This window comes from Ammospiza caudacuta, chromosome 8 (assembly GCF_027887145.1).
Source record: "Ammospiza caudacuta isolate bAmmCau1 chromosome 8, bAmmCau1.pri, whole genome shotgun sequence".
Classification (NCBI taxonomy): Eukaryota; Metazoa; Chordata; class Aves; order Passeriformes; family Passerellidae; genus Ammospiza; species Ammospiza caudacuta.
Window position 1 is genome coordinate 22,839,990 of NC_080600.1, and position 25,318 is coordinate 22,865,307.

The following is a 25,318-nucleotide window of genomic DNA, read 5'->3' on the forward strand; positions in this document are numbered from 1 at the left end:
TCTTAATTATTCATTTTAAGTAAGGGATTTTTTTCTGTTTGCAATGGTAAGAGTGGCTGGGCCTCTAAAAGGAAGATACTGCACTGAGAGAAGGAGATGACAGAAGTGTGGGATGAACAGTGGTCTCAGCTACCTGAATTACAGGAGTAATTTGCTTAGAGACAGACACAAACATTTTAATTGGTCATCATAAATGATAATGAGGAGAAAGCATAGTGAAATTAAGTGCATCCTAATAAAGTAAGGTATGTTAAATTGCACTGAAGGAAACTTGAGCAATGCTTCTTGACATGATTAATATACTCATGACAATGTGTCTAATGAAGGCTGTTTGCATTTATATGCTGCCTGTTGCTTCCCTCAGTAGAGACATAATTGGAACTGTGCTCATTTACGCTGCAGAGCAGTCAGTGTAAGATTGGTTTGCAGTAGTCTTTACATCTGTTTTTAACCATTGAATCAAAAGTAACACAGGTAGGATTTATTTAACTTGTGTTGTGTAATGCTGTGTAGAGTTGATTTGGACGATTTTATCATGAAATTTTCAAAGTTTCATATTCTTCAGTGGTAATATTCCTTTTAAGTTTAGGGTTTAGTGTGACTTTTTTTTTCTCTTATTTTTTCCTTCCCTTATGGAATGTAGGATCATGACCTTTCTTTTTCTTTACTTTCTTCCTGTTCAAAATATTTTTCTTTGTGTGATGAGCCCCAGAAAGTGCTTATACTATTCCATGTGGAATTCTTTCTTTTTTCATATTGCTTCCTCCTCAGTTGTCTTAACCCTCAATAGCAAACTTCCATTTCCAGAAGTCAGAAAATGAATTTCTGCACACTTTGTACCTTGTCTTCAGCTAAAATAGATACAAGAAGCTTATGTTATCTTGATATTTATATCTTCCTAGCTAAGATACATTATATATATTTAGGTATGGAAGGACTTTGGAGTGTTACAAAAGATTTCATTGCAGATGCTGTGCACAACTAATGAGTGCAGGTTGTATGCTGAGGGCTTCATAACTCTGCAAACTGCAACCTTCTCCAGATAAGAGTTGTTAACTTTGTAGCTGTGAGGTGAGTTATCATCTAATCACATGGCTGTCAGTAGAACAAGATGCATAAACCTGATCCAGTTTCTGTAATTAGTGTATTTTACCCCTTGCTCAAAATCTTTATCCCTCTTCTATTACCATTTTCTACAATGATGTGTATTTTTATAAACACTTTATCCTCTTCATTTTTGGGGGGAAGAGGAGGCACAGGAGAGGAGGTTCTTAGATAAACTACCTGTAACTTAATTTAATGGGGGATGAATCATTAATCAGAAAAGTACTGTAAAATCATTATGCAAGGGCATTTATAATTTTTACTCCACAGGTAAAGAGACAGTAGCTTAAGCTGCATAGACTGACTAGAAATGTTAACAAGCACAGAAGGTACAGAACAGCTTGAAGCCAAGAACAGGAGTCGTGCTTCTAGGAACTCTTCTTCGGTTTTAATACCAACAGCAGAAACAGAGCAGGGCAGAGAGTGGGCAGTGTTTGTAAGCACCTTGGGCAGCAGGGCCTGGTGATGCTCAGTTTGCAAATAAGGAGCTTAAGGGAGAATACTCTGGCTTAGGGAGGACTGTCAGTGCTGGGCTGAGATGAGCTTCAGGAACGAGGCACTGCCAGGGAGCTTTCAGACAAACAGGATTGCAGGCAGCCGTGTTTCCCTCCCCTCACTCTTGCCTGTGGCTACCTCAGTACATCACAGTACAAGCATGAGCTATTACAGCTCCGTTTGACACCATCTGTGCCCAGGTGGATGGAATGTGCTGAAAGCTGGTCTGATGGCTCTGCTTAGCTACCTGAAAGATGAAAGTTAAGGTCTGTTTTTTCCTACTGCCCAAAATGTTCCTGCTCTTGTTTAGCTGCAAGCTAGTACTAGCATGGTCAGTGAATAGTATTTCCCTCCCTTTAGCTGAATCACTTGTTCTAGACCATTACAGGCGGCAAAAATACTGCCTTTGAGAGACAACTGGGCTGCTGCATTTTATTAACTGAGTGATTTGAAAAAAACCTACTAATTTGCTTATGTTTAAAAAGAAAATGTGAAAATATATCTGTCCTACATCTGGGATTCTAATCAGGGGAGAAAGGAGATGAGCAAGGAGAGCACGAGCCCTCTGCCTTAGCAGCAAACAAAATAAAATACCCTGAATAAATGGAGAAAATGAAACTGAGAGGGGAGACATCTGCACCAAGACGGTGCTGCATTTCACTGCTCAATTATAGCAGCCCTTTCCTCTGACACAAAGATGCATTCTGTGAAGATCTGTTTCTTCCAAATGTTTACAGTGATGGTAGAAATGTTTTGATCTCACTTGAGGTAAGTAGTATAAACATCCTGTTATTCATAATGCTGTGTTGAGAAAGATACTCTTAAAGGTGATATAATGTAAAGCACAGTCATTCTGGCTGTAAAATGCCAAGAGACTTTATAGTCAGCCTGGCTATGGTTAGAAAACAAGCAAAAGGCTAATATTTCAGTCTTCTTGCTTTCTGTCCTTTCTTTCAGCAGAATTGCTGGAGAGGGCTAATGATTTTTCCTGGAAAAAATGCATAATCCTTGTAAATACTGGGGAGATGCTATCTATTTCCCTGCATGACATTTTGAGCACTTGCTCATTTTGTTCGCATATTTAATGACTCTTAAGCGATTAAGTTTACAATTTATTACTTGAATACATGTGTGAATATGCAAAACATTTCTTTATCCTGTATCTAACTATTTACCCAAACTTTTTAGAGTCCTGATTCTAATAGGACTTTACTCTTTTATAAATTATGCAGCACTCACTTGAATGCTGTGTAGGAAGGTTGCTGGCCCCAGAGCCTTGAGCTCTGTTCCCAGTCACCATACAACCAGAATGCTGCTTCTGAGCTGACTGCAGGCTTGTATTTGTCACAGCACTGGTTTCTTGGGATGGGAACACAGTATACTGACTGGGATGCTTCCCTTATATTGTAAGTACCAGTTAGTTATATAAATTCTGTACATTTCCTTGTTACACAGGTCTGGCACAGTTCTTTCATTTCAAGAAAGAAATTCACAATCTTTACCTGCTCTTGTAATTTCATGTCTGGTTTAGGTTTTGTTGTTGTTGTCACATATTGGATAATGGCACACACCCCTCCTTCAGGGAAATGCACTTTATAATGTGCCAGACACTCAGACATGTTCTGGAGGGTGCATAAGTCCCACAGGTCTTGTCAGTTGAAGAAAATGTCATCTCTTTGTCAGAGTTAAATTGTTACAAACTTTGACAGATTGAAAACTTTTGGTTTCACATGTCTACTGATATATTCTAGTCCAGTTTATGTTGATGGAGAATAGTACTAAGCTGAATTTAAACTAAAAAAAAGTGCAAGTATATAATCATTAAGGCTATATAAAGCTGTTTGAAGTTTTGCAACACACAAATTCATAAAATAATTGACTTAAAGCAGCTTTTCTACATTACCAACTTCAAAGAAGCTTGTGCCTGTTTTAGAAAGAGGTGAGGATTAATTTTATCTTAGTGAAGTAAGGTTCCTTCTATAATGAGTCTTTTTTAAGCAAGTACAAGAGCAGGATTGGATTTAGCCACTGCTAATGACCATCAATGCTTCTGTCAGTAAACATAATTTAGTCAAAGAAAATTTGAGCAGTGCACAGATTTGCTGTGCATCATCATGTACAGTCTCCTTACATCCTTACCCCTGCTGCAGAGTAAAGGAGACACTCCTGCTTGGTTTAATCTGACACAGAGGTTTGCAAATGCCAAACAATGTCATATTAAACAATACCACCTATATGTCACCCCAGGTTGTACCCAGCAGAGCTTCATTGCACACCCTGGTGTGATACACTGTACCCTGTGGAGATTAAAAATGTAAATCATCACAGCTTGTACAAGCTGAAACTAAAATGAAACACTGAAAAATATAATATTAATAACTAAATGTTGTTAAATTATTATTTCAGCTCTCTTCCTGAATGGAAACTCCTTTTTATACTGCAATCTGTTTTAAGGGTTTATCCAAAAATAACACAGGAAATACTGTATACAGTTACTGGAGCAAGGCATATCTGGCAGATTTCCATGGCATGCTCAAAGTCTGTGACTTGGGCTACATTTGTCTTTCATTTAAAGTGTGGAAGAGATTTTTGGTAAATGCTGGCAATAGCTCAAACCCCTACCTACCTGAGTGGAGGGTTGAAGAGTCACAAGCTATAGTTAAATAAATAGGATTTATCAATCTGCAAACGAAATTTCTTCTGTTAGTAATGTTTTACAAGACAATAGATAATAGATTATTAACCGAATTAAGTAAGTAATTTCATTTTGTACTGTCTCCTGCTGAGCGTAACAATGCCAAATCTGTGTCTCGCTGGTTTCTCAAGAACAAAATGCCATCTAGTGGTAACTACTGGATATTTTGAGCAAATGCTTTTTTTACATTGACACCAAGTTTTCATATTTTTTTCCCTGGTATTCCACACTTTACAGCACATTAAGGCTTTGAGAGAAGAAGATAAAGAGTTCAAGGGAAGGTGCAGCTCTCCAAGCTGGGCCAGCAGTGGCAGGGACACCACGCTGCCCAGCTCTTGGGAGCTCCTTCTGCCTCTGCAGCTGGCCTCAGGCAGGTCAGGGAGGTTTCCCCTGCCAAGGGCTGGATAAAATTTCATACCTAGTTGGTAGCCACACCTTACTGTTATTTGATACTAAAATACCATTTGGCCTTCACTGTATGAAAAGAGCTGAAAGCCACTTCTGCTTCCCTGACTGCTCATCTGTCTCTCCTGGTAGGAGGCTTTTCCCTCTGGCTTGTCATTCTCCAAGGAGCTCAGGGGAAGCCATCCCTTCTACTCTTCTTATGAACTACCAAGGAACGGTTTAAGCTTCTCCATGATATAGTTTGCCTCCTTGACTGCTCAGAGTAGAATATAAACTCTAAAAAATTAACAAAACTAAAATTTGGCCTCTGGAATAGACTTCTGAAAAAGTAACTACCATAAACTGGCTTTTAGAGTTGAATTACAGGTTTTATTTGTACAGGAAGAATAAATAATAAAAATGAAACCTTATGGTTCTATTTAAATATATTTATAAATATAAGTGGGGCATAGGAGCCTGCATGTGATATGAGCTCCTTGATGGAGGTAGTCTGGCTTTATACCTGGAGCCAACAGAAGAGAGCTCTGCAATGTTTCATCTTTCTGTGGGTTTGCACTTCATTGTGACAGGGGTTGTGTTGTTTATGGATCTGCTTTCTCCATGCTTTGTTTGAATTCCTGCATCTGCTGGTCCATGCTGCCCTACTCCGTTGCACAGTGCTGGCAGCAGCAGCTGCCTGGGCTGTAGTCAGACTGGGGGGCTCTGAGACGTGTTCTGCAGGCTGGTGAGAAATCTAATCTGTCCCACTGACGTCACTGCAGAAGTCTCTGAAGATGGCATGACATCAGTTTGGTGGGCTGGGAAGGAGTTTGTGGATGGGTAAGGAAATCCTTAACCTTGACTCTTGTTTTGTATGGTATTTCAGTAAACTGCTGCAGACTAAAGCATCTGATTAACAAGGGCACTGAGAGCACAGGTCAGTAAAAGGGTCGTCTGAGAGTTTGGGCTGCTCTGTGCTCGCTGCTGTTGCTGTGATGCAGCACTCCTCTGTCCCTCTGGAGTGCTGCTGGTTATTTTCCTAGACACTGGCATTGGCCAACAGCCAGTGCAGCTGCAGAGAAAGAGGAGGGAGTAGAAACAGGACCAGAGCAGCCCTGTTTTAGTGGGAGTAAATTGTCATGGCAGCACATTTAAGTAGGCAGAACAAGAAGAGTTTGGGGAGATTGGCAAATGCAGTCTGAAAAGCACCAACAAATCTGTCTTGTTTGTGCTTGCTAAAAATAGATGAGGAAATCCCTAGATCTGGGACAATTTCTTAAAGCTAGAATAGTGGCTTTCTCTGAGAAACAACTGCAGTCTTGCAGCTGTTGCAGCTGCATCTGCCCTTCACTCTCAAGTTTTCAGAGCAGCAGGATGCTTTAAGGAGGTTATGAATTCTCCACAATCAGCAGGAAGGCATTCTGTTGTGCACACAGTAAAGAAATCTTTAGAGCAAGCAGCCCTGTGATCAAACCTTGAAACAAAGGAGAAAGAATAGGGAAAACAACTGTTCAGTAATGATCCACCTGAACTTTTGAAGCTGTTTATCTCCATGCAAAACCAAGTGAAATAAAATATAGTGCCTACACAATGTTATTCATTCCTTCAAAGAACTGGGCAGAATGCAGGCAATATTACTTCCAGTGTTTTAGTGAGGTTTTCTGTCTTTGTATGGCTAATGGTTATATGCTGCAAGAAGGAAATTATTTTAATATTGTATAACATTATAATCTGGATTATTGCTTTTGATTTGAGCACTCAGACAATAAACTACTTGGATTTTTTCTGGCCTTTCTTACCCTTGAAGAGTTTAAGACACATTTGTCATGAAAATGCATCCATGTGGGAGCAGAAAGGAGAGCAGTTTTCCTGTGGGGGCCCAAGAAGCTGTTTTCTGACAACAAGCAGCAAAGCGGCAGCTGAAACATTGCTGCAACCCCACAGAAATGGTGAGGGCCTGGGTCCCTCTGCTCCTGCAATATTGCACAGGGTTTGCCAGAAAGCTTTGCTTGGTTGTCCTTTTCAAAATGTATTTTCTTGACTTATTTGCCTTTAAGAAAAAAGGAAAAAACAAACCCAAACTGCTTTGGAAAGTGCTTCCCTTATCAGTGACTCGTTGGTGCAGATAAACTCTGAATTCTGAAGTCATTGTGTTTGCACTGAAAGCATTGGTATCATATCTCCAATGATATGATACCAATCTGTGTGGTAAAACCACTAGAGACTGAGTGTGGAAAGGACTCAACCAGGAATTAGTTTCCTGTCTATGTCCTTGTTGAGCATTGCATGATTTTACAATTGAATACATGAGGTTGAATTCCAGATCTAAGTTTGGTGTGGTGATGTGCAAGTCAGGTTGCAAGATCAGTTATCTCTGATTTTGTTTAAAATAAAACTTCTGCTTGCACAGCTGAAAAGTTGCCAAGTCTTAGTAATAGTCTAATTTAGTTTTGATTTGCTAAGGGGTTTTCCATGTGTCTTGGTTTACAATAAGCAAAACGTGCACCACCTTGGGATGTAATTATTTTATTGTTAAAGAAAGGGGAAATAATGCAGGTTTTTTTCTGCCTTCCTTCTTTCCTCCTCCCCCAGTAAAAAACAGTGACATCAGGTACAGGAAAGAGAGATTTCTCTCTATGTGGATGACATAGTAAATAAGATATTTTGGCTCAATTAAGGGCTCAGAAGGCATCAGGTATTTCTCTCCTTTTATAGGAGAAATTTACTGTTGTAAATTTACAGTTCACTAAAACTATTGTGATACTTGCAGATAAATTAATGAATAGTGAAAAATGTCAAATCCTAATTAAATCCCACTATTACTTCCAGGAATGGTTTATCTCCTCTTCAGGAATACTTGATTTGAGCTGCTTGTTTAACAGGAAGAGCTATTGATCCCTTCAATAACACTTTAGAATCATTAAGAGGAAAAACTTTAATCTCCTTCAGCTCTTTGAAGTTGCTTTGGTTAATGTCATCTCTCTGCGATGCTGAAGAGCTAATGATGTTCTTGAAAGATATTTCCAGCATTATTCTCTCCTGTCTTTTGTGCCCTGCTGCCATTACCTGGCTGCTCACAGGGTTAGCTGTGCAGTAAAGCAGGAAGGTACCAGTAGTGCATGTGCTTGCCTGCTCACTTTGGAAGGTTTTATATTCTCCTTCAAACGTCTTCCTGGTGGAAGTAAACACATGTATCAGAGATTTATTTTTTTTTTAAACTTCTGATTAGTTATCCTATGCTTCTGCTATCTCAACATTTTGAGGCTTGGACTTAGATGTATCTTCAAGTCATTAAATTTCATTCTACAAAGGCCCTTGATAATGTGGTTGCATCTGTCTGTACATCAGGGAATTCTCACAGTTTCTAGACTTAATTTCTTATGTATTTTTCTAAACTATTACATAAAATTCAACTTCAAATCTGATATTGTTTGCCTTACCAGGGCCCACACACCCTTGTTCATGTGAAGGGTAAAATACCTCGAAATATTTCATGTGATCTGAATCATGGACATTTTCTCAAAGAACACTAAATATTCTAGAAGGTGCAACTCTGTCTGAGAAGCAAGTTGCATGGGATAGCTCATACCCTCATTAAAAACATTATTTTTGACTGGCTTCAGTAACACATACATTGGCTTCTCTAGGAATGTAGAAAATTTTTGAGGGACTGATACTAGAAAATCGAATAACTGCACCAAGAGTGTTTTGGTTCTATACAGCACTTCAGAATTGCTGAATTGTTATGAGAAGGTTCAATTTCTTTAAAAATTCCTCAAATCCATCCAGGAGATCTAGAAGTGGGTCTAGTAGTTCTAGAAGGCTCAACTGATTGCATGCAGAGCCACGGCCAGTTCTGTGGCACAGCTTAAGGCTCCAAGTAGGAGATCATCCATCATTCAGGGCCAAAGACATTTTGAAACATGGGATTAGAAGCATCTTGCAGGGTTTTATGTGTTTTCATGGCTAGTTTGTTCTTAGCTTTTAGTGTTTATGGATGAAATTATAGTCTTAACAGTTTATTCCTAAGACTCTTTTGCCTGTGGCTTGCCTTCTGTTTTTTAACTTGCAATTACAATGTGTTTTTTTCCAAATATACAGAGGCACTACTTCAACTGATGCTTAATATGAATTTCTAAGCATGGTATAAAAACAAAAAGTTGTGCAAGTTAAATAGAAGGAATAAGCTGCATTTTATAGCCAGTATAAACACACTTGGATGTTTTATAGCCATCAGTATTATCTCCTTTGACACTTGAGGCTTTTCCCTAGGAGACAGAAAGCAGAAACTTCCTGGAATTTCTTTAATTAGCCTGTTCATTTCACTTAATAAAACAAGAAATCAAAACCATATTGTGTTTCTTACACAGGATTCTTAAAAAATGTAATGCAAAGTATATAGTTCTTATATCTGAACAAAATTGCAAGCAATTTGAGATTTCATAGTATTTTAATAATTTTTTTACTGATTTCACATTAGAAGTCTCTGCGTATGGGATATGCCAGTAAGTGTGCACATGAGCAGTTAGAAAGCTCATAAAAAGTCTGGTGTTAAAGTGCATTCAGAGCAGCTGCAAATGGGGAACAAACCAAACAAGTCTTTTGCAATTATAAATAGTTTTGATACTGTTAGGTCTAAACATCACCTGCAACCTGCTTCAAGAGAAATGCTGTGCATGTCAGCATCAAAGTTTAAGATCAAATTATTTTGCTACCTGCTACACAGGTAGCATCAACTATATCCTATGCACAGTACCTGTTTATGATGTAATTCTCACACATTTGTGCACATCTCAGAAATCCAATTAAGTGCAGTCATGGTGTAAAATTCCTTAAGAATTCTTTCATGAAGGACTGTTCAGGAAACATAGGCAAGAGGGAGCTTTTTTCCTTTGATGCTCTTCCATTCAAAAATGGCATAATTTCTCCTAACATCCGTCTAAACACAGCGCATTCTTTAGATTTCAAATAAAGCATTAGTTTAGTTTTAAATTAAGACGGTGCTCATGTGCTCTTCCCCTTAGATCTTAAGGCATTCACTTCTACTGTAACCAGAAAAAAAATCCAAATCTAAAGGTTGTTATTGTCACCTATTTCTGTCAAACATTTTTTCATGACCCAGAGAGCCAAAAGCAGGTGTGTTAAGTCCATTTTTCATTTCACTGATGTACACTATGCATTGTGTACCAAGCTGCTCTAAGTTGTTGTGTGGACACAGTGCAACTCATGTGGATCAGGATAGAATGCCAAATGTGAGTGTCTGATATGGTAGTTGTGATTTTGTGATTTAAAACAGGAGCTGTGGTGGATGTTATACATATCTCCCTTTCTTCAGCAATAATCAAAAAATTCTAGATGCAAGTTCTTCCTAATAACTGTTATCGTGCTAGTCTGTACACTGACAATAAAAGAAAAAAAATTACCTCAAAAATCTACAGACTAGCATAGATCCTAGTAAAACACTGATTATGTCTGATTTGCAAAGGTTGTTCATAGGTGCTGCAGTTGATGCAGGATTCTTTTCCTCTGTGCCTGTACAGTGTTGGGTAATGTCGGTCTTAAATGATTTTGCCATTAATAATGAACAACAGCATCATCCAAAGGACAGGCTCAAATGGCAGTTTTCTCTTCAAAGGGAGAAAGATTATCCAAAATTTTGGCAATGTGCAATGCCTGTTCTGGGTTTGGTAATAGGCCTGATGTTATATTCAAATCACTGTCATCTATATAAATATTAATTATAACTAGCAAGCTGGCTGGTCAGCCTTCAAACTTTTTATTGATGACTTTTAAATTAGCTAAAATACTTGAATTTATCTTACTGAACAAGAGTTAGAAATCTGCCTTGCTGTTTTCCAAGGAGGACATGTTCCATTGCAAATACTGTGAGCTCCAAATCAGCTTGGTAAGGCAGCCCTTGGCCACTTCCCTGCCTGCCCCACAAACTTCCAGCTATTACACATTAAAAGCTAAATTAAATTCTGCTCATAGCAAGACTTCTACAATGCTGTTTTCCTCCTGTCAAAGGGATCTGTAGCAGGAAGACAGTAACTGTGATAAGATACTACCCCTATTCATCAGGTAACATCTGACCACGTCTTCACTTTTACTGCTTCCTGTTAATACAGGACAGCTTTAATTTATGGTGAGTTGGGGTTTTTTCCTTCACACAACATTATATTTACTAGCTGGGAACCTGTTTTTACAGTTGTGTATAAATCTTTAAAAATGTCAGTGATTAATTTTAAAATCTCATTTATCACTATATGATTAGTGCATTAGTTAAGGTTTGAAGAATAAATGTCAAGTAATTAGAAGCAATTTTGTACCAGACTCTCAGACAAGGTGATTGATCACAGAAAAGTCACTGGAAAATAGACCACTGGGCTCATGGTGCTCAGCACCCAGAGCAAGACAGCAAAAGAAGAGGAGCCAAAATAAAAAAACCCCAAACACTAGAAACCAATCCCAAACGTCAGTGATGATATTTTACATGAATAATGAAGCTGTAGTAACTGACTACAGTTTCTAAAGAACTTTGAGGTTTGAAAGATGAGGCAAGAAATGTCTGAAGGACAGTGAGAAGACCAGAAAATAGCATGTTACACATTTATTTCTTTTCTGGAGCCTTTAGCCTTGAGGCACACTTTGTGATACACCCGCAAATATTCCTACCAGGTGGCAAATACAATGGCACCTTTGCTACACATCATGATGATAGCACAAGGGAGGGCATTTCAAGGGCTGAAGATCCAGGGGAACAAAACACCGAGCTCATTCTTGCTGCCATTTAAACCAAGGTGTGCACAGCGAGGTTCTCTTTTGTTCTCTCCCCTGCGAGGGAGCAAACCTTGAGCTGTGCTCTCCGGGCAGGCAGGGCCCAGCAGCGCCGCGGGAGCTGTGCCGGTGCTGCCGAGCATCCATCCGCACTGCCTCCCGCGCTCGGCCGGGGGCTGGCGCCGGGGACATCCAGCTCCTTTCCCAGAGCTGTGGTTAAAGCATTGCAGTCGCTTGTGCATAAGATGCGCTGGCTTGATAAGGCATTACGGAATTTTAAGATAATGTTGTTATTAAAGAGGTATCTCCGAGAGGATTTCAGTCCGTTCAAAAGCAGGATGTGGTGGCCGGGACCTTCGCCTGGTGAATTTCGGGCTAATGTGTTTTTCTGCTTTGCACCTGTGATTTGTTCCCGCGGTGCTGAGGCTGTTGGCCCTTGTGAAGCCAGATGTGCCAATGGTGCAGATGTGTACAGACACACCCTGTGCTGGCCAGCACCCGTGGGGGTGAGCCTGGTGGTGAACTCCTTCCAAAAGCTGCTGCTGTTCCCGAAGGCTGCAGAGCCAGGGCCAAAACATCCTCCTAAGCCAAGAATCTAATCAGAAATAACGATTGAGCTCTGTTTTGAAAACTCTGATCAGCCACTGCTCCAGTGCACAGTAAAGTACAGTAACTAAGTGTGAAATGACAACACGCTTCCCTAGGTTTTAGCAATAACTGCACTAATAGCAAAGGCATTATCAGACAATTGAAATTACTAATCAAAGCACTCAGGCTGATCTAAACTGTAGTATTCATACTGCCTATCATGAAAAATAGTTTTATACTCTGAACAGGAAAGCATTTTTAATGTAAACATGCAGTTGAATAGTTAGCAAAAAAACCATTTGGGAGTAGTCGAAGTGTAAAAGCTGGCCATTTAATTGAAGGAAGTTGGAATGAAAGCTTGGGATTTAATTCCAGGAAATGTAAGGGGAAAATAATCTGAAGATCCAACTTATTTCCAAAAAGCCAAGGAAAACACTCTGTGCACACAAAGGTCAAATCATGTAGGCAGAATTGCAAAGATTTTTTGCATTGCTTTTTTTCAAACCAGTTTTCATCTGTGTTTAAACTTCTTTGAGCTCTGCAATTGAAATATTATTTCTTGGTAGTCCATCTGCTCAGTAAACATTTGCACTTTATACATGCAAAATAAAAATGTTTTGTAAAATCAGGTCCATCATGCTAGAATTTATTTGGGAAGGAATAAGACTCACATTTATTTTTTAAACTTTGCACACTAAGTGAAGTACATAAACATAAAACCCTATGTTTTGAAATATATTACAAACATAACAAATGTCATATTTTTGTCTTAAAGGATATTTGGATATACTGAAAACTCCCCACAATGTTTTCCTTTGGCTCTCTACAACAAAGATTAGGCAGAATTTTGAACATGGACACCTGAGTGCAGCTAACTGCATAAACCACCTGTTCTTTAGACAGGCCTTTAAGCTTTATCTGCCTGGTGCAAGGAAAGGTGTTTTATTCACTCGCTGACCCTGACCTGCACTCACAGAACTGAAACCACTAATTGCAGCCTATGCACACGCTTCTCTTCCTTCGGGCTGTTCTCTGCCGAGAGCCTTCTCTTGCAGGCGGGCTTCCCACTGCACCCCCGCTGCCACCGCGCCCCAGGAGATGGTGGGACCCGCTCCACGACCTCCAAGCCAGCACCTGCAAAGCCCCGGCCGAGCTCTGCGAGCCCCTGCTGGAGGTGGCGGATGCTCACAGCTGTGGCGGTTCCACTGGCGTGGATCGAGCTGCGGCTGGGTTTGAACTGGCAGCGCGCACCTGTGAGGGGAAGGGAGGGAGGGAGGGAGGGAGGGAGGGAGGGAGGGATGGCTGCGGGTGTGGCGATGCTGCTCCCGGCCACACGGGCTGGCCAGCCTCTGCTGCTGGGGTGCCAGCCTCTGCCGGGCTCTGCCTTCATCAGGCGGGAAATGCCACCTGCACAAGAGAGTTGCACCAGGAACGCTGTTGCCTTTTCAACTGAGCGCTTTTAGTGCTGAAATTTACAGTCCTGGACAGCGAAAACCGATGACAGCTGGGCTGGCTGAAATTTCTCGCGCGAAATATTTTGAGGGGAAATCTATGCGTTTCCTCTCTTCGTCGTTGCTGGCATGTAAGTAGGAATTTTCACCTCGCTTTAAGGAGGTTTTTCACAGTACCATTGGCTCTTCTGCCGGAGCAGGCAGGCGCAGCGTGCCCGAGGAGGCACGGGCCGGGGGAGCGATGCTTTCCACGGGGCATCTCCTCAGAGGAGCGGCGGGGCCCGGGACGGCCCCAGCGGTGCCCGAGGGCCGGGCCGGAGCGCTGCGCGGGGCTGGGCCCGGGGCTCGCACGGGCCGTCCCGGGCGGGACGCGCTTCCCTTTGTGCCCGGCGGCGCGGCGGCCGCGTTGCCATGGGAACCGTCCCGGCGGCCGCGGCGGGCGGAGGCGGGCCGTGCCGGCGCAAGATGGCTCCCCGAGGCGGCGGGACGCAGCGTGAGCGCGGGCGGGGGGCGCGCGGGCGGGGGGCGCGCGGGCGGGGGGCGGGCGGGCGCGGGCTGCCCCCGGTGCCGCGCGTCCCCGGCCACCGTCCCCCGACACCCCTGGCCCAGCCCGGCCCGGCCCTGCCCAACCCTGCCCAACCCCTGCCTTCCTTACCCCTGCGGGCTGTGCCCGCCCCGCCCCGCGGCAGCAAGTGGCAGCGGCCGCCGGTGCCGCGCTGACAGCCCCGCGCCCAACTTGTGTTGCAGGCGCGCCCCGCCGCTGATGCGAGAGCTGCCGCCGCGCCAATGCCAGCGCCGCGCCGCCCGGCCAGCCCCCGCCGCCCTCCGGGCCCGCCCCGCCGCCGCCGCCGCGATGGCTCTGACCTTGTTCGGTGAGTGAAGCGCCGCCGCCTCGGCCCGGCGGGCGCGGGGCTGCCGCCCCCATTGTCTGCGGCGCGGCAGCGCCTGGGCGTGGGCGCCGCCCGCAGGGCCGGGCCCGGGGCTGCGGGAATCACCCCGGAGGGGCAGCCCCGCGGGGGCTCCCTGCGACCGGCAGAGAAAAGTTGGGGTGCCTCGGGAGCCCCGCAGCCGAGGGGCTGTGCCGGAGCCACGGGCCGGCCGGGGGTCCCCGGAGCGCCGCGGGCGGACACGGGCGCAGCTCCCGCGGGAGCCGGTGCCTCCCGGCCGCGGGCAGCCCGGCAAAGGAGGCTCGGGAGCGCGGCTCTGGCCGTGCCCGGCTGCGGTGGGAACCGGCTGGAGAAACTCTAGTTTAAACTGTTGAACATGTGGGTTCTGCCAATTCAACGTTATTGAATTAGGCTTGCTTGTGCCTAACGTGAGCAATTTTACGGCGGGCAAACAAACAAAAAGGCTTCAAATTGTGTCTGGCAACATGAGGTAAATGCAGCAATGAAAGGAAAACAGAAATGAGTACAGCTAAGGTCAGTACAGAGTTAACAGGATAATCGGGATATCCTTTCTTGAAAGAAGCTCGTGCACCACGAGTGATTTCTAGTGAATAGAGGATGTCAAGTCTGTTTGTTGCGTTTAGACTGTGAATTTCATTTCATATGTAAACAAATGGCTTGCTTTCATTGATTTCCCGATTCTTGGACTGGTACAATTTCTTAAAAGACTAAAACCAGGTTTTTGGATTTTCTTAAAAATTGACACTTGTGATATTATTTTGCATATTGAACCCCATCTGAGAAGTTTAGCAGGTGTTGCAAGATAGCTCCCTGCAAATAAAATCTGTGTTGTGTTGGGTTTAGCTACAGTGCTGTCTCCCATATTTATATTTCCTGCTCGAGTTTTTCAGGATGCCATTGGTTCATAGGTCAGAGTAAACCGTCTCTGTTGTTTTATGTCTGATCTCGTCTCTGAGTTCACGGGACTTCAGGAGCTGCAGGTAGGGGGGCCCTGCAGGTTGTCAGGCCTGGGGTGAGGATCAAGCTCTTGAACTTAGAAGTGAAAGTGAACACAGAGATCAAATGGCAGATTGGCCCTTTTAGAAAAAAAAAACCCCGCTGTTTATGTTACATTGTATCATTTTGAATTTGATTGTTTGAAAATAGGTAGTTTGTTACATTGGCACTGAAGGTAAATATTGTCGTTTTCCCTAACAGAAAAAAAAATTTTTAGGCTGAAATACACACATTCTCCATGCTGAGTGTCATTATAATTTTTGTCTGCAAAAATGAAGAATATTTTAATTTTAACTTTTAAAGAAAGTGGCATTCCTATATCAGGTACCTTTTTTTTTAACTTATGAGATTCTTTTCCAATTTGTACGTGTTTGATTGACTGCATGACATATTCTATTAATACAAATTTGCATTACAAAGTAACTTGGTGGTTTTGTGTGTTATCACATCTGTTGTTACAGTAAATGTCATTGATACATGTAAAAGATAATGAGTCAAGAGGACAGAGTGGGGTGCTCTGCTGTGTCTGTAGTTTTTAAACATTATCTTGCTGAGGGCAAACCTCAGGATTGCACTCTTTTAAGAAAACAAAAAGTGACAATAAAACAGTGCAACAAAAATGGCTCATATGCATCAACAAATGAATGTGATGCCTTTCACAAATGTAAAAGCTTAACAGTATGTCTTAAACTATGGATGCAAGTGTGTGAGTTGTGTAAATGCAGAAGTGTACATGAGTGCAGTATCTTTGCAGATGTGGTTGTGATTAATGCATGGTTGAGCTAGCACAGCTTACTGTGTTGCTGTGAGTCCTCTGAGTGGGGTGGCTTGGCACACTTTGTCTCAGCACATAACAAAGACAGACTACAGTGTGCTTGCTTTGAGCTTCAGGAACGGTGTTCAGCCTTTATTATAAATGTTGGCTGCTGATGGGTAGTTACATTTTCAGTTACTGCACTGGAGCTACCCATAGTAAATCATTAAAAATATAACCCACAAAAGAGGGGGGGTTGTTTATTTCAATGTAACCTCCCACCAAAGCAATATCAGCAAATTTGAGGAAAGGCAAATTAAATGTCTGAATTAATTTATCTGTTTTAAGGCATTAAGCAGCTGTAACTGTACCATTTTAAATTCACATCTATCTTATGCTGATAAAATTGTCCTAAGCAACAGATCTCAGGGGAGTGGTTTCTTTGGTTCTACTCACTCACGTAAACTCTAGGCTCAATATTGCATTTTTATTTTCCCTAGCCCATAATGATCTATCACACTGAACCAAATTTCACCATTCTCCGGCTGATTCTAATAAGTTGTGCTCCAAAAGCATGTAAAATTTGACGTAAATTGCCATGTAAACTTTATTGGGCAAGGAGATTCCCCAAGTTTCCTGGGTCCCTTTCAATCAGTGTGTGCTTGTATGTGCACAGCAAGGGAGAGGAGAGGGTTGGGCAGTGTCATAACGTGCTCTAGGGAGTGTTTTATGGCTCGTTCAGTGCATAGTGCAAAGACACTGCTAGAAAGGGACAGTCTGGAGACCAGGCTGGCATTGTTGCAGATCCTGGGTTAGCAGGGACACGCTTATCAGGAGGGTGGAAGTCAGGTCCTGTTGGAGGCTGCCCTTTGCCATTGTCCTCAGAGCAGCCCACATTGCCACAGGAGCACTGCCTGCAGTCCACACCTTTGGGTGGCAGCTCCTGGGAAAGTTGGTTGTGAAAAGAGTTTCTAGTATTAACAATTAACATCAATTAACATAAACAACAATTAACATAAAGCCTAAGGGGTCCCTCACTTACCCTTTTCAGTTACAGCCTCTTGGCAAGATTATGATGCAGCAATAAAGTACAAGGGACGAAAAACATTAAGACCCTTCATTTCATCAGTTTTAGTTATTTTGAAATTCCTTTCTTCATCCTGTCATTGTCTCTCAGTCATGCCCTTCCAAGATACCCTGTGCTGACAGCTGGCTGTATGGAAGGTGTGTAGGGGGCTGCCCATGTTCCCTGGTACAGATGGTGGGTCTGTGATGTGGGTGATGGGAAAGAGGCGTTCAACTGCCCCACAGATAGGAAGAGCAGCCCCTGTTGGAATTAGTCAGCAGTGGGAGAGCCTGGAAGTTGTTAGCTGGAGACATACCTCTGTTACCTCAGTCATGCTGGCTACTTCAGGCAGTGTGTCACCCCAGCAGGGTTCATAGTTCCACAGGGTTAACACTCACAGATGTTTGCTGTGATTTCGGCCTGTTCAGGGCCAGAACTCGGGCTCCAAGATCCTTTTGGGATCCAACTCAGGATATTCAATGACTGTGTGACAAAGTTGCAATGGCAGAAATAGCCTGTTGTGACCATAGGTGGTCACCTCTATGTGCCACGCCTTTTCATGGTGCCAGCAAAGCAGGGTTTCACCAGAACATTCAGTTTGTGTTTCAGTGGCCAAGCACTTGGAATGCAAGTTTGATCTGGCAGTGGAAAGCAGGTCCTGCACAAGGACTGCATGAGCAAAGGACTGGAAAACAGTCAATTTCTCTGAGAAGCAGAAAAAAATTTCTGTCTGATTCTTTTGTTTGTTGCAAGTAATAGATGCAATAGGTTTGATATCCATGTGAATTGTTTATTAAGGTTTTAAATTCATTTTATTCCACACAAAGTGTGCATTTTCACATGCAGTGTGTGTGAATGTCTGGAACTTGAGCAGATGTCCAGTTTTATTGGTGTTTTTCCTTCTACAGCACAGTCCTGTTGTGCTGTAGGAGGAAAAACAGCAATAGAAGTTGTGGTGATTATAGGTGTAACCTCCTTTTTCTCTTTGACTGTTTCTTGCTGCCTGGTGCAGCAGCTGGAATGGTGTTAGAGCCATTCTCTGCCATCTCAGCACAGTCTGGTGGCTGCATGCCCAGCCTTTGGGCTGAAGCCACTTGCCTGGCTTAGCAGAGGTGGCTCAGGGATGCCCACCAGTCCTGCTGTGCTGAATCCCTGCAGGGTAGCAGCTTCCTAGTGACAGGAAAAGCAATCAGTCACGTTCCTATGGCTAGACTTCCTAAAGCCATCTGTTAATACCCTAAGATGTGAGATTGCACAGTGACAGGCCTGAGGTGCACGCTGTTATTCCACTTGGATGACTCAACTATTGGAAAGATAACAAACAACATAGAGGGAAAAGGAGGGGAGGTATTAAGTTATCCCACTGTTTGCTTGTGTCTTTGAATATCCTGAAAAGTGTTCAAAGAAAGTCAACATTGTACTTTGAAAGAAAAATAGTTTTGTTATGTTTAGTGCTTGCGAGTTGTCCTTGTCTTGTATGAATTCCCTTCCTGTTCATTTATTTGCTCATCAACTCTCTTGTGTGAACAAAGGAGGACATTTCAAAACAGCCAGGAGAGATCTTCATGGACATATTTGTCACTAGTTATCCCTGCTTTTGCCTTCTTGCTCGGAGCCTGCCAGTGGATAAAAACTCATCCCTGAGTGTTGGTGGTTAAGAAATGAGAAACGAAGCAATTCTCTTTTAATCTTCAAAGTGCTTGCACTCTGATGAGTGGCTACAGCTGAATGGGATTAGAGACAGAGCTGTAGTCAGCATGACAGATATGGTTTTATAAGGAGATGATGAAAAAGAGCAGTTTTTAGAGAAATCTTTAGGGAAAATATCGGAATAAAAGAAACAAGCAATACACTGCTACAGGCAGAAAGGGCAGGGGCTGAGAAGCCAATGATCCCTCTGTTTCAGGGGTCCATGCATTTCTGGAAGAGCTCATAAATAGTGGTTTGCTCACTTAGCAGAATTGCTTCCACGGCTGTGAGCTCTGATGTTGTCCTGCACAGAATTAATTTTCTATTACTATTTTCTACTATGGGTATGAAGTGAACCTTTTTAAATAAGTTCTTCCATACTAGAAATAATAATTAACAAATTACTGTTTCAAGTTCTATGCATCTGTGATTAGTGTTCTCCATGCAGACTGGGATTGCTGGCTCATGGCTGCTTCAAAAGGTAGGATATACTTATGTTGGTTCAAGCACATATTTTCTAATGTGTCAGTCTTAAAGAGAGACATTTTTCTCTAAATAAATGTTTTCTTTGCTTGGGAAAGGGCATTAATTTTTAGACTGCTTGGTTGGCACAGGTACAGAGACCGTAAGTGCTCCTCTGATAAATGGTTCACAACAGATAATGCTGCAGATTTTCTGTAGAATAGGAAATACTCAAAAATTAATCTGCTCATTATTTGTCTTGTGTGCAGAGCCTTCTAAGAGCAGGAAATAAACAGATCACCTACAATTCAAGTTCTTCTCTATATTTGGCCCTGGGCTATGCTTACAACTTGTGGCTACCTGTGATTGTGAAGTTTATTGACAGAGCCCCTTAACTCAAGAGTCCAGTTGTCCCTGAAAAGTCTCTGAATATGTTCCTTACCTGTAGTAGGTAATGGAATCTTGTTCATGGAATTGGGACATTTATAGTAGGATTTTTGTCACTACAGGGAACATAAAGGTAGAATGATAGGAATGGTATCTATCACGGATGTTTCTAGGCCAAAGAGAAAGTAAAAAACTGAAAACTGTTTGAAGAGCATAAGGTGAGCAACAAAGTGAGTACATATCCCATGTGGCGCTGCCTGTGCTAGGTCTTTTTCAGCAGAACAACAGTGAATTCAAAGTGATGTTTTTAACCTGGTTGCAACAGATACTCTTGAAGTGGTTAGCCCTTGCTTAAAATACTTGGGTTCACTCAGTACTGACTGATAACAAGCTAATTTTAGAGGGCATTTAAGCAATTCAACATCTAGTCACAATGGGAACTACAAATAGTCTAATTAGATGAACCTATTTAGGGATATTAGTACAATGTTTAGGTTTGGGGTTTTTTAACATTTAAAAATGAAGGTGATTTGTTAAAAATTGAAACTATTTTAGAGGGAAACTAGACCTTCCAACTCCCATTCATGTGTCTGGGAGGAGAAGTGTCCAGGTGCTGAGAGTCATAACATTTTCTCCTAGGTGCTGTGCTAACCTTTCATGATTTTTAGAACCTAATGAAACAAATAAGGAGAGCAGGCTTGAAAAGGTTTTGCCAGCAATGCAATCAAAAGAAAAAAACCTGTATAGGATCTATTAACTAGTAAATTGGTATAAATTGATCAAAATACCAGAGAAGTGACACTAACAGTATAGACAAGGATAAAAAATTTGAGTCATGGCTTCTCAGCTTAGTGCTTAGAAGTGTGCTTCACACAGTGGCTAGTATAAAATTGTGTTTCCTTTCAGTTGTATTAGAATAAGAATCTAAAGAAATCAGAAGTTTGAGGATTGTTGCTGAAACTGGAAAGGACATGTCCAGTTGTGTGCTCAAGTAATGAATTAAGGTGAGATTTTTTAATTTTCTCCAAAGAGATTCTCTTATGCTGATCATTGAACAATTGCATCCCTTTCCTCCTTGACACCAGCAGGTCCACTAAGAATGGAGACAGTGTAACACAGAATCTCATCTGATGATGTTGAAGTGAAAGACACTCTGAATGTGAGGATCTAGGAAGGTTTCCTGATGTACACTTCACATTGGCCAAGGGCTGATGCTCCAGGTGTAAATGTGGGGTTTCTTCTGTTTGTTTTGGACTCGATGCTTTTTGCTTTGTCAGGTTTTGGGACTTTATTCTCTCGCTAATTCTCTTCAAGAGGTCTTACCTGCTTTTTTCAGGTGTACAAAAAGTTTTCCATTGACAGAAAGCACATCTCTGTCCAGAAAAGTTTGTGTGTACTCACAGTGGCAATACTATAGTCATAATTTAAATACTGCTCTAATAGTAAACTCAAAGCACAAGCCTTTTGGAAGACTGTGCCATTTTTGTTGAATAAAGGCAGATTAATCAGGATCCCCCAGGGTGCAGACATGGGTAAGTGCTCTGTACGGTCTAAGCTGAACGAGCATTGTTGCACAGTTCTGTTTTTTCTGAGCGTGGGGTGTAGCATGCACAGCTCAGGCTGCTGAGCTGCTCCACCCTGTGGACAGAGGTTGTACAGTTCTGCACACAAATGTCCTCACAAGGAAACAAAACAGCCCCGAGACTGGCCCAAGGGCTCTTCTGTAGTTATTAGCAGGGGATGAGATGCTTCCTCCTCCCTCATAAAATCATCACCTGGCTCGGTTATTCTTTCAGTGCCATGGATTGTATCTGGCTTGTGCATCTTCACAAATGATGGCAGAAAGTTAAAAACCCTCTGGATGTTGTTTTTTGGAGTATGTGTGAAACAAGGAAGAGTACTGTAGGCGGATACAGTATGGGTGAATGAAGGTCATATAGAATGTAATCTTATCCCCCAACGAGTTGCAGCTGGACCAATTACTAAAGATCAGGAGCAGGCCTGATCTTAACAGGCCACACCTGTAGCCAATGAGAACAAGTGGTATAAAAGAATGGATAGGTGGGAACTGGAGTCAGATGGCTGCTGCAAGGACCAGGAAGAGTCAGTGCTTAGAGGAGGCACAAAACTCTGGCAGTATGGAATCCTTGCACTATAATGATAATAGAACTCTTGTTATGTAAGACAACAAGTACCATTTAAGGTCTCTGAAATATTTGATCTTCTAAAGCATTTAACCATATAGCCAGGACATGATAATTGCGTGGTATCTGGGCCTCAGGCAGCCTCACTGGCCATGCCCAGGAAGATGCTGGGAAGAGTTTCTGTAGTTCTCTGTGCTGTTCTGAGAGTTTGGCTGTGTGTGGAGTGAGTGACGGGTCATTGTCCTGGTTCTAGTCGGGGGGAGGGAGGGAGGTTGGTCACACCCAGTTGTAATCCAATAGTGTTCCTGTGTGTGCAGCAGCCTCTGTGAATGGTAAGAATTGGCATTTGACATTTGCAGCACTCTGAATGAAAAAGATATATAAAATGATAATGATATGTATGAAGTGATTTGAAAGTTATTGGAAATTGTACTCATAAAATTCTATTTATTCATTTGTGAGTCTAACTTCCATGATATATTTTGATATGTTCATCTCTGAATTTATTTTCATGACCTTATCAGCTGTTCTGTGATAAGCATCATGGAACACTGGTCATGTTGGGGCTGGTTTGCTTTTGGTTAAAATGTTGTTAATGCTGATGGGATGTGATAAAGTGGTCTGTTTTTCATGTGACCAAAGCTTAGTTCCTTGGGAGAATGCATTAGGAAAACTGCATTCTCTGGTAGTGGCCCTCTGAAGAGGTTGCAGGCTGGACTTTCCTGCTCACAGTGAGCAGGTAGGTTTCTTTTGGCCTCTGTCAGTTCTGTGAGGGAGCCGCTGTCACATCCAGCTTTGGTGCAGCTGGCAGGATCTGGCTCTGCTGACCACATCATGTGGTTGGGTCTGGGTATCTGGTGCTGGTGGGAGGTGATGGTTTCCTCTGCTACGGTGCTCATCTCCATCTCCTTCCTGCTTCCTTCGTTGCAAGAGCAGTCTTGCCATTTAAGAAGCTAAAATAAAAATATATGTTTTCTGATCTTGATCAGAAGCTGGATGTCCCAAGGCAGCTTGCTTGTGTGAAAGTTCACTCTAAATATAAAGGTAAAACTCTGCTTTCTAAATACTAGAATTGTTTTGTTGCCCACTACATTGTGGTGTGCTACCACAGCTGCAACTATTTAAATTGCATAGCAGGTACAACTGAGCATCATAGACTCACAGAGGGGTTTCAGTTGCAAGGGACCTTAAAGGTCATCTAGTTCCTACACCCCTGCCATGGGCAGGAACACCTTCCACCAGAGCAGAGCCCTGTCCAGCCTGGCCTTGAACACTTTCAGCGATGGGGCAGCCACAGCTTCTCTGGGCAGCCTGTTCAGTGCCTCAGCACCCTCACAGTATTTCATGTAGGAAAGTTTTAGGGTACTGCTGCAGCAGTGGATAAGGAGAGAATAAAATTATTTCTTGTGTGGTGTAAATAGGGGACTATGTAAAAAGGAGAGCAGTTCTGAAAAACAGACTTAGTGCTTTAGTGCAGCTCCTGACCATTCCTCGTGCTCACATTGCTCATAAGTCATTCTCCTCAATGCTGAATTAGTATCTGATACATGTGCAGTCCAGAGCAGACTACAGACTATAAAAGTTGCTGATAATTATTTGGTAGGGCTAGTCTTCCAGTGTTTTTCAGCTGTGCTGTATGGTTTCCATGTGAATCTGGACACAGTGTTTCAGTGCAATCTGGAATAATTTTTTATTAAAAAAAGCAGCCTACAAAAAACCCCCAAAGAGGATGTATTTCTTCCTCACCTCTCTCTTACAGGCAAAACATGCACATGTGGGTTTATCCTTCCAATTAAGGAAGCATAATTTTGACACAGCAATTACTTCTACTGATTTCCTTTTGGCTTTTTTTTTCTCTTTTAAGCAGTATATTTATAAATGGGACTTAACAAAAGTTGAGAAAAATCTTCAGTTGTTTAATAGAAACAGAAGGGGAGGAAGCTTGTCACAGCATCCATTTCCAGTGGTGAGCTCATGGCCTGTAGCTGTGCTGTTGCTTTATTGTGGTGCTCAGGGAGCTCCTGGCTGACCTGTGTGTTTCCCAATGCCACATCATGTCAAAGCAAGCTGTGCCCACAGTCCCCTCCCTGCAGCCTTGTGTGCCCCTCCTCAGTGGCAGAGCAGCAAGCACGGCAGGAACTCCATGGAGCATCTTGTATTCCTTAGATTTTATTGAAACTGTACTTAGTAAGCAGAAACCCCCACCCCAATCCACCTCCAGCTGCGTTAGACCAAAGATGATAATTTAATCTTGACTTGCTCTTCTGCAGGCTCAGAATCAGCAGGAGCTGAGCTGTGGTCTCTGTGTCCCGGCTGTCCCAAAGCCTGGTGAGCCCCAGGTGGGACAGGGCATGCAGCACTCCTGGGACAGGGGCCCAAGCAGCCTCTGGGATGAGTGAGTTGCAGACTGATCTGTCAGAGGAAGAGCTCACTCTGGCTAACTCAGCTTGTTGGCGGTTTTTCTCACTTAGTAGGAAGGTCTATGAAAAGCAGAAAGGTCATTTTTTATTGCTTTTTTTGGGTGGGGTGGTGGTGATGCTGCTGTTAATAGTGATTTTTAAATGTAAAAACCTGGCATTTTCCTTATCCCACTGCTGTACGAGAGCAGCTGTGGGAGGCACAGGCAGGGCTTGTAGTGTCTCAGAGCTGTCTTACCATTTGCCCTTCTTTCTCTGTGGATATCCTGTGTATCACAGTCTCTGACAATTGCTTGCAACATTCTGCCTCACAGCAGTTTTCACCAAGCTGTGTCAGGCCAGGACCATTTTTAAATTATAAGATTGATTTTTGATCTGTCACATCCTATCACTATCCTTCTGTCTGTCTGTTTGTTTTCCTGTGCTGTCAATTACCATGATAGGGTTCTTATTATAAAGTCTAAGTGGGGCTGAAGACACAAAAAATAGCTGTTATCCAGAGAGACAAATCTGGCTGGGGTAATACTGTGTTAGCAAGGCTTGGGAATAGAGATACTGATCTTTCTTTGATGAACTCATCTGTAAGGGCCTCTGCTTCTCTCACCAGCTACTGTTCCTATTTTCTGTTTAGATGTCTTATGTAGGACTAAGTCTGCTTTTACCTGTGGACAGTTCCATGGGATCTTGGTTCCAGTAAGAATGCTTTGATATCCTAGAAATGCAGCTCATAATTGTTGGAAACCTGTTTAACATAGTGCCATGATCATATGAGAGCTAATAACCCAAGTTTCCATTACTTGTGGACAAATTTGTCTTTCTTCTAATTAGTGGAGAAAAAGGAGAAAGAAAACAATTTCAAAAGAGAGATAAGAAAACCATCTGAGTTCATCTTGTGTAGGGGGAAAGAAACATGGAGTTAACTGAAAAAGGACCTGGAGGTTATCTCTTAGCATTGATCATATCAAGCTTTCCAGCTATTTTTGGATTCCTTCAGGGCAGTA

The 25,318-nt window shown here is 42.5% G+C and overlaps 1 protein-coding gene across 1 annotated transcript in view; it reads left to right on the forward strand.

The window, feature by feature from the left end:
• The first annotated feature begins 13,608 nt into the window (after positions 1-13,608).
• Positions 13,609-25,318, forward strand: part of CHN1 (chimerin 1) — a 92,404-nt gene continuing 80,694 nt past the window's right edge. Inside the window, exons 1-2 of the mRNA XM_058809144.1 lie at positions 13,609-13,625; positions 14,242-14,366. Of these exons, the coding sequence (XP_058665127.1) occupies positions 13,624-13,625; positions 14,242-14,366 (127 nt within the window). The 5' untranslated portion in view covers positions 13,609-13,623. The remainder of the gene's footprint in view (positions 13,626-14,241; positions 14,367-25,318) is intronic.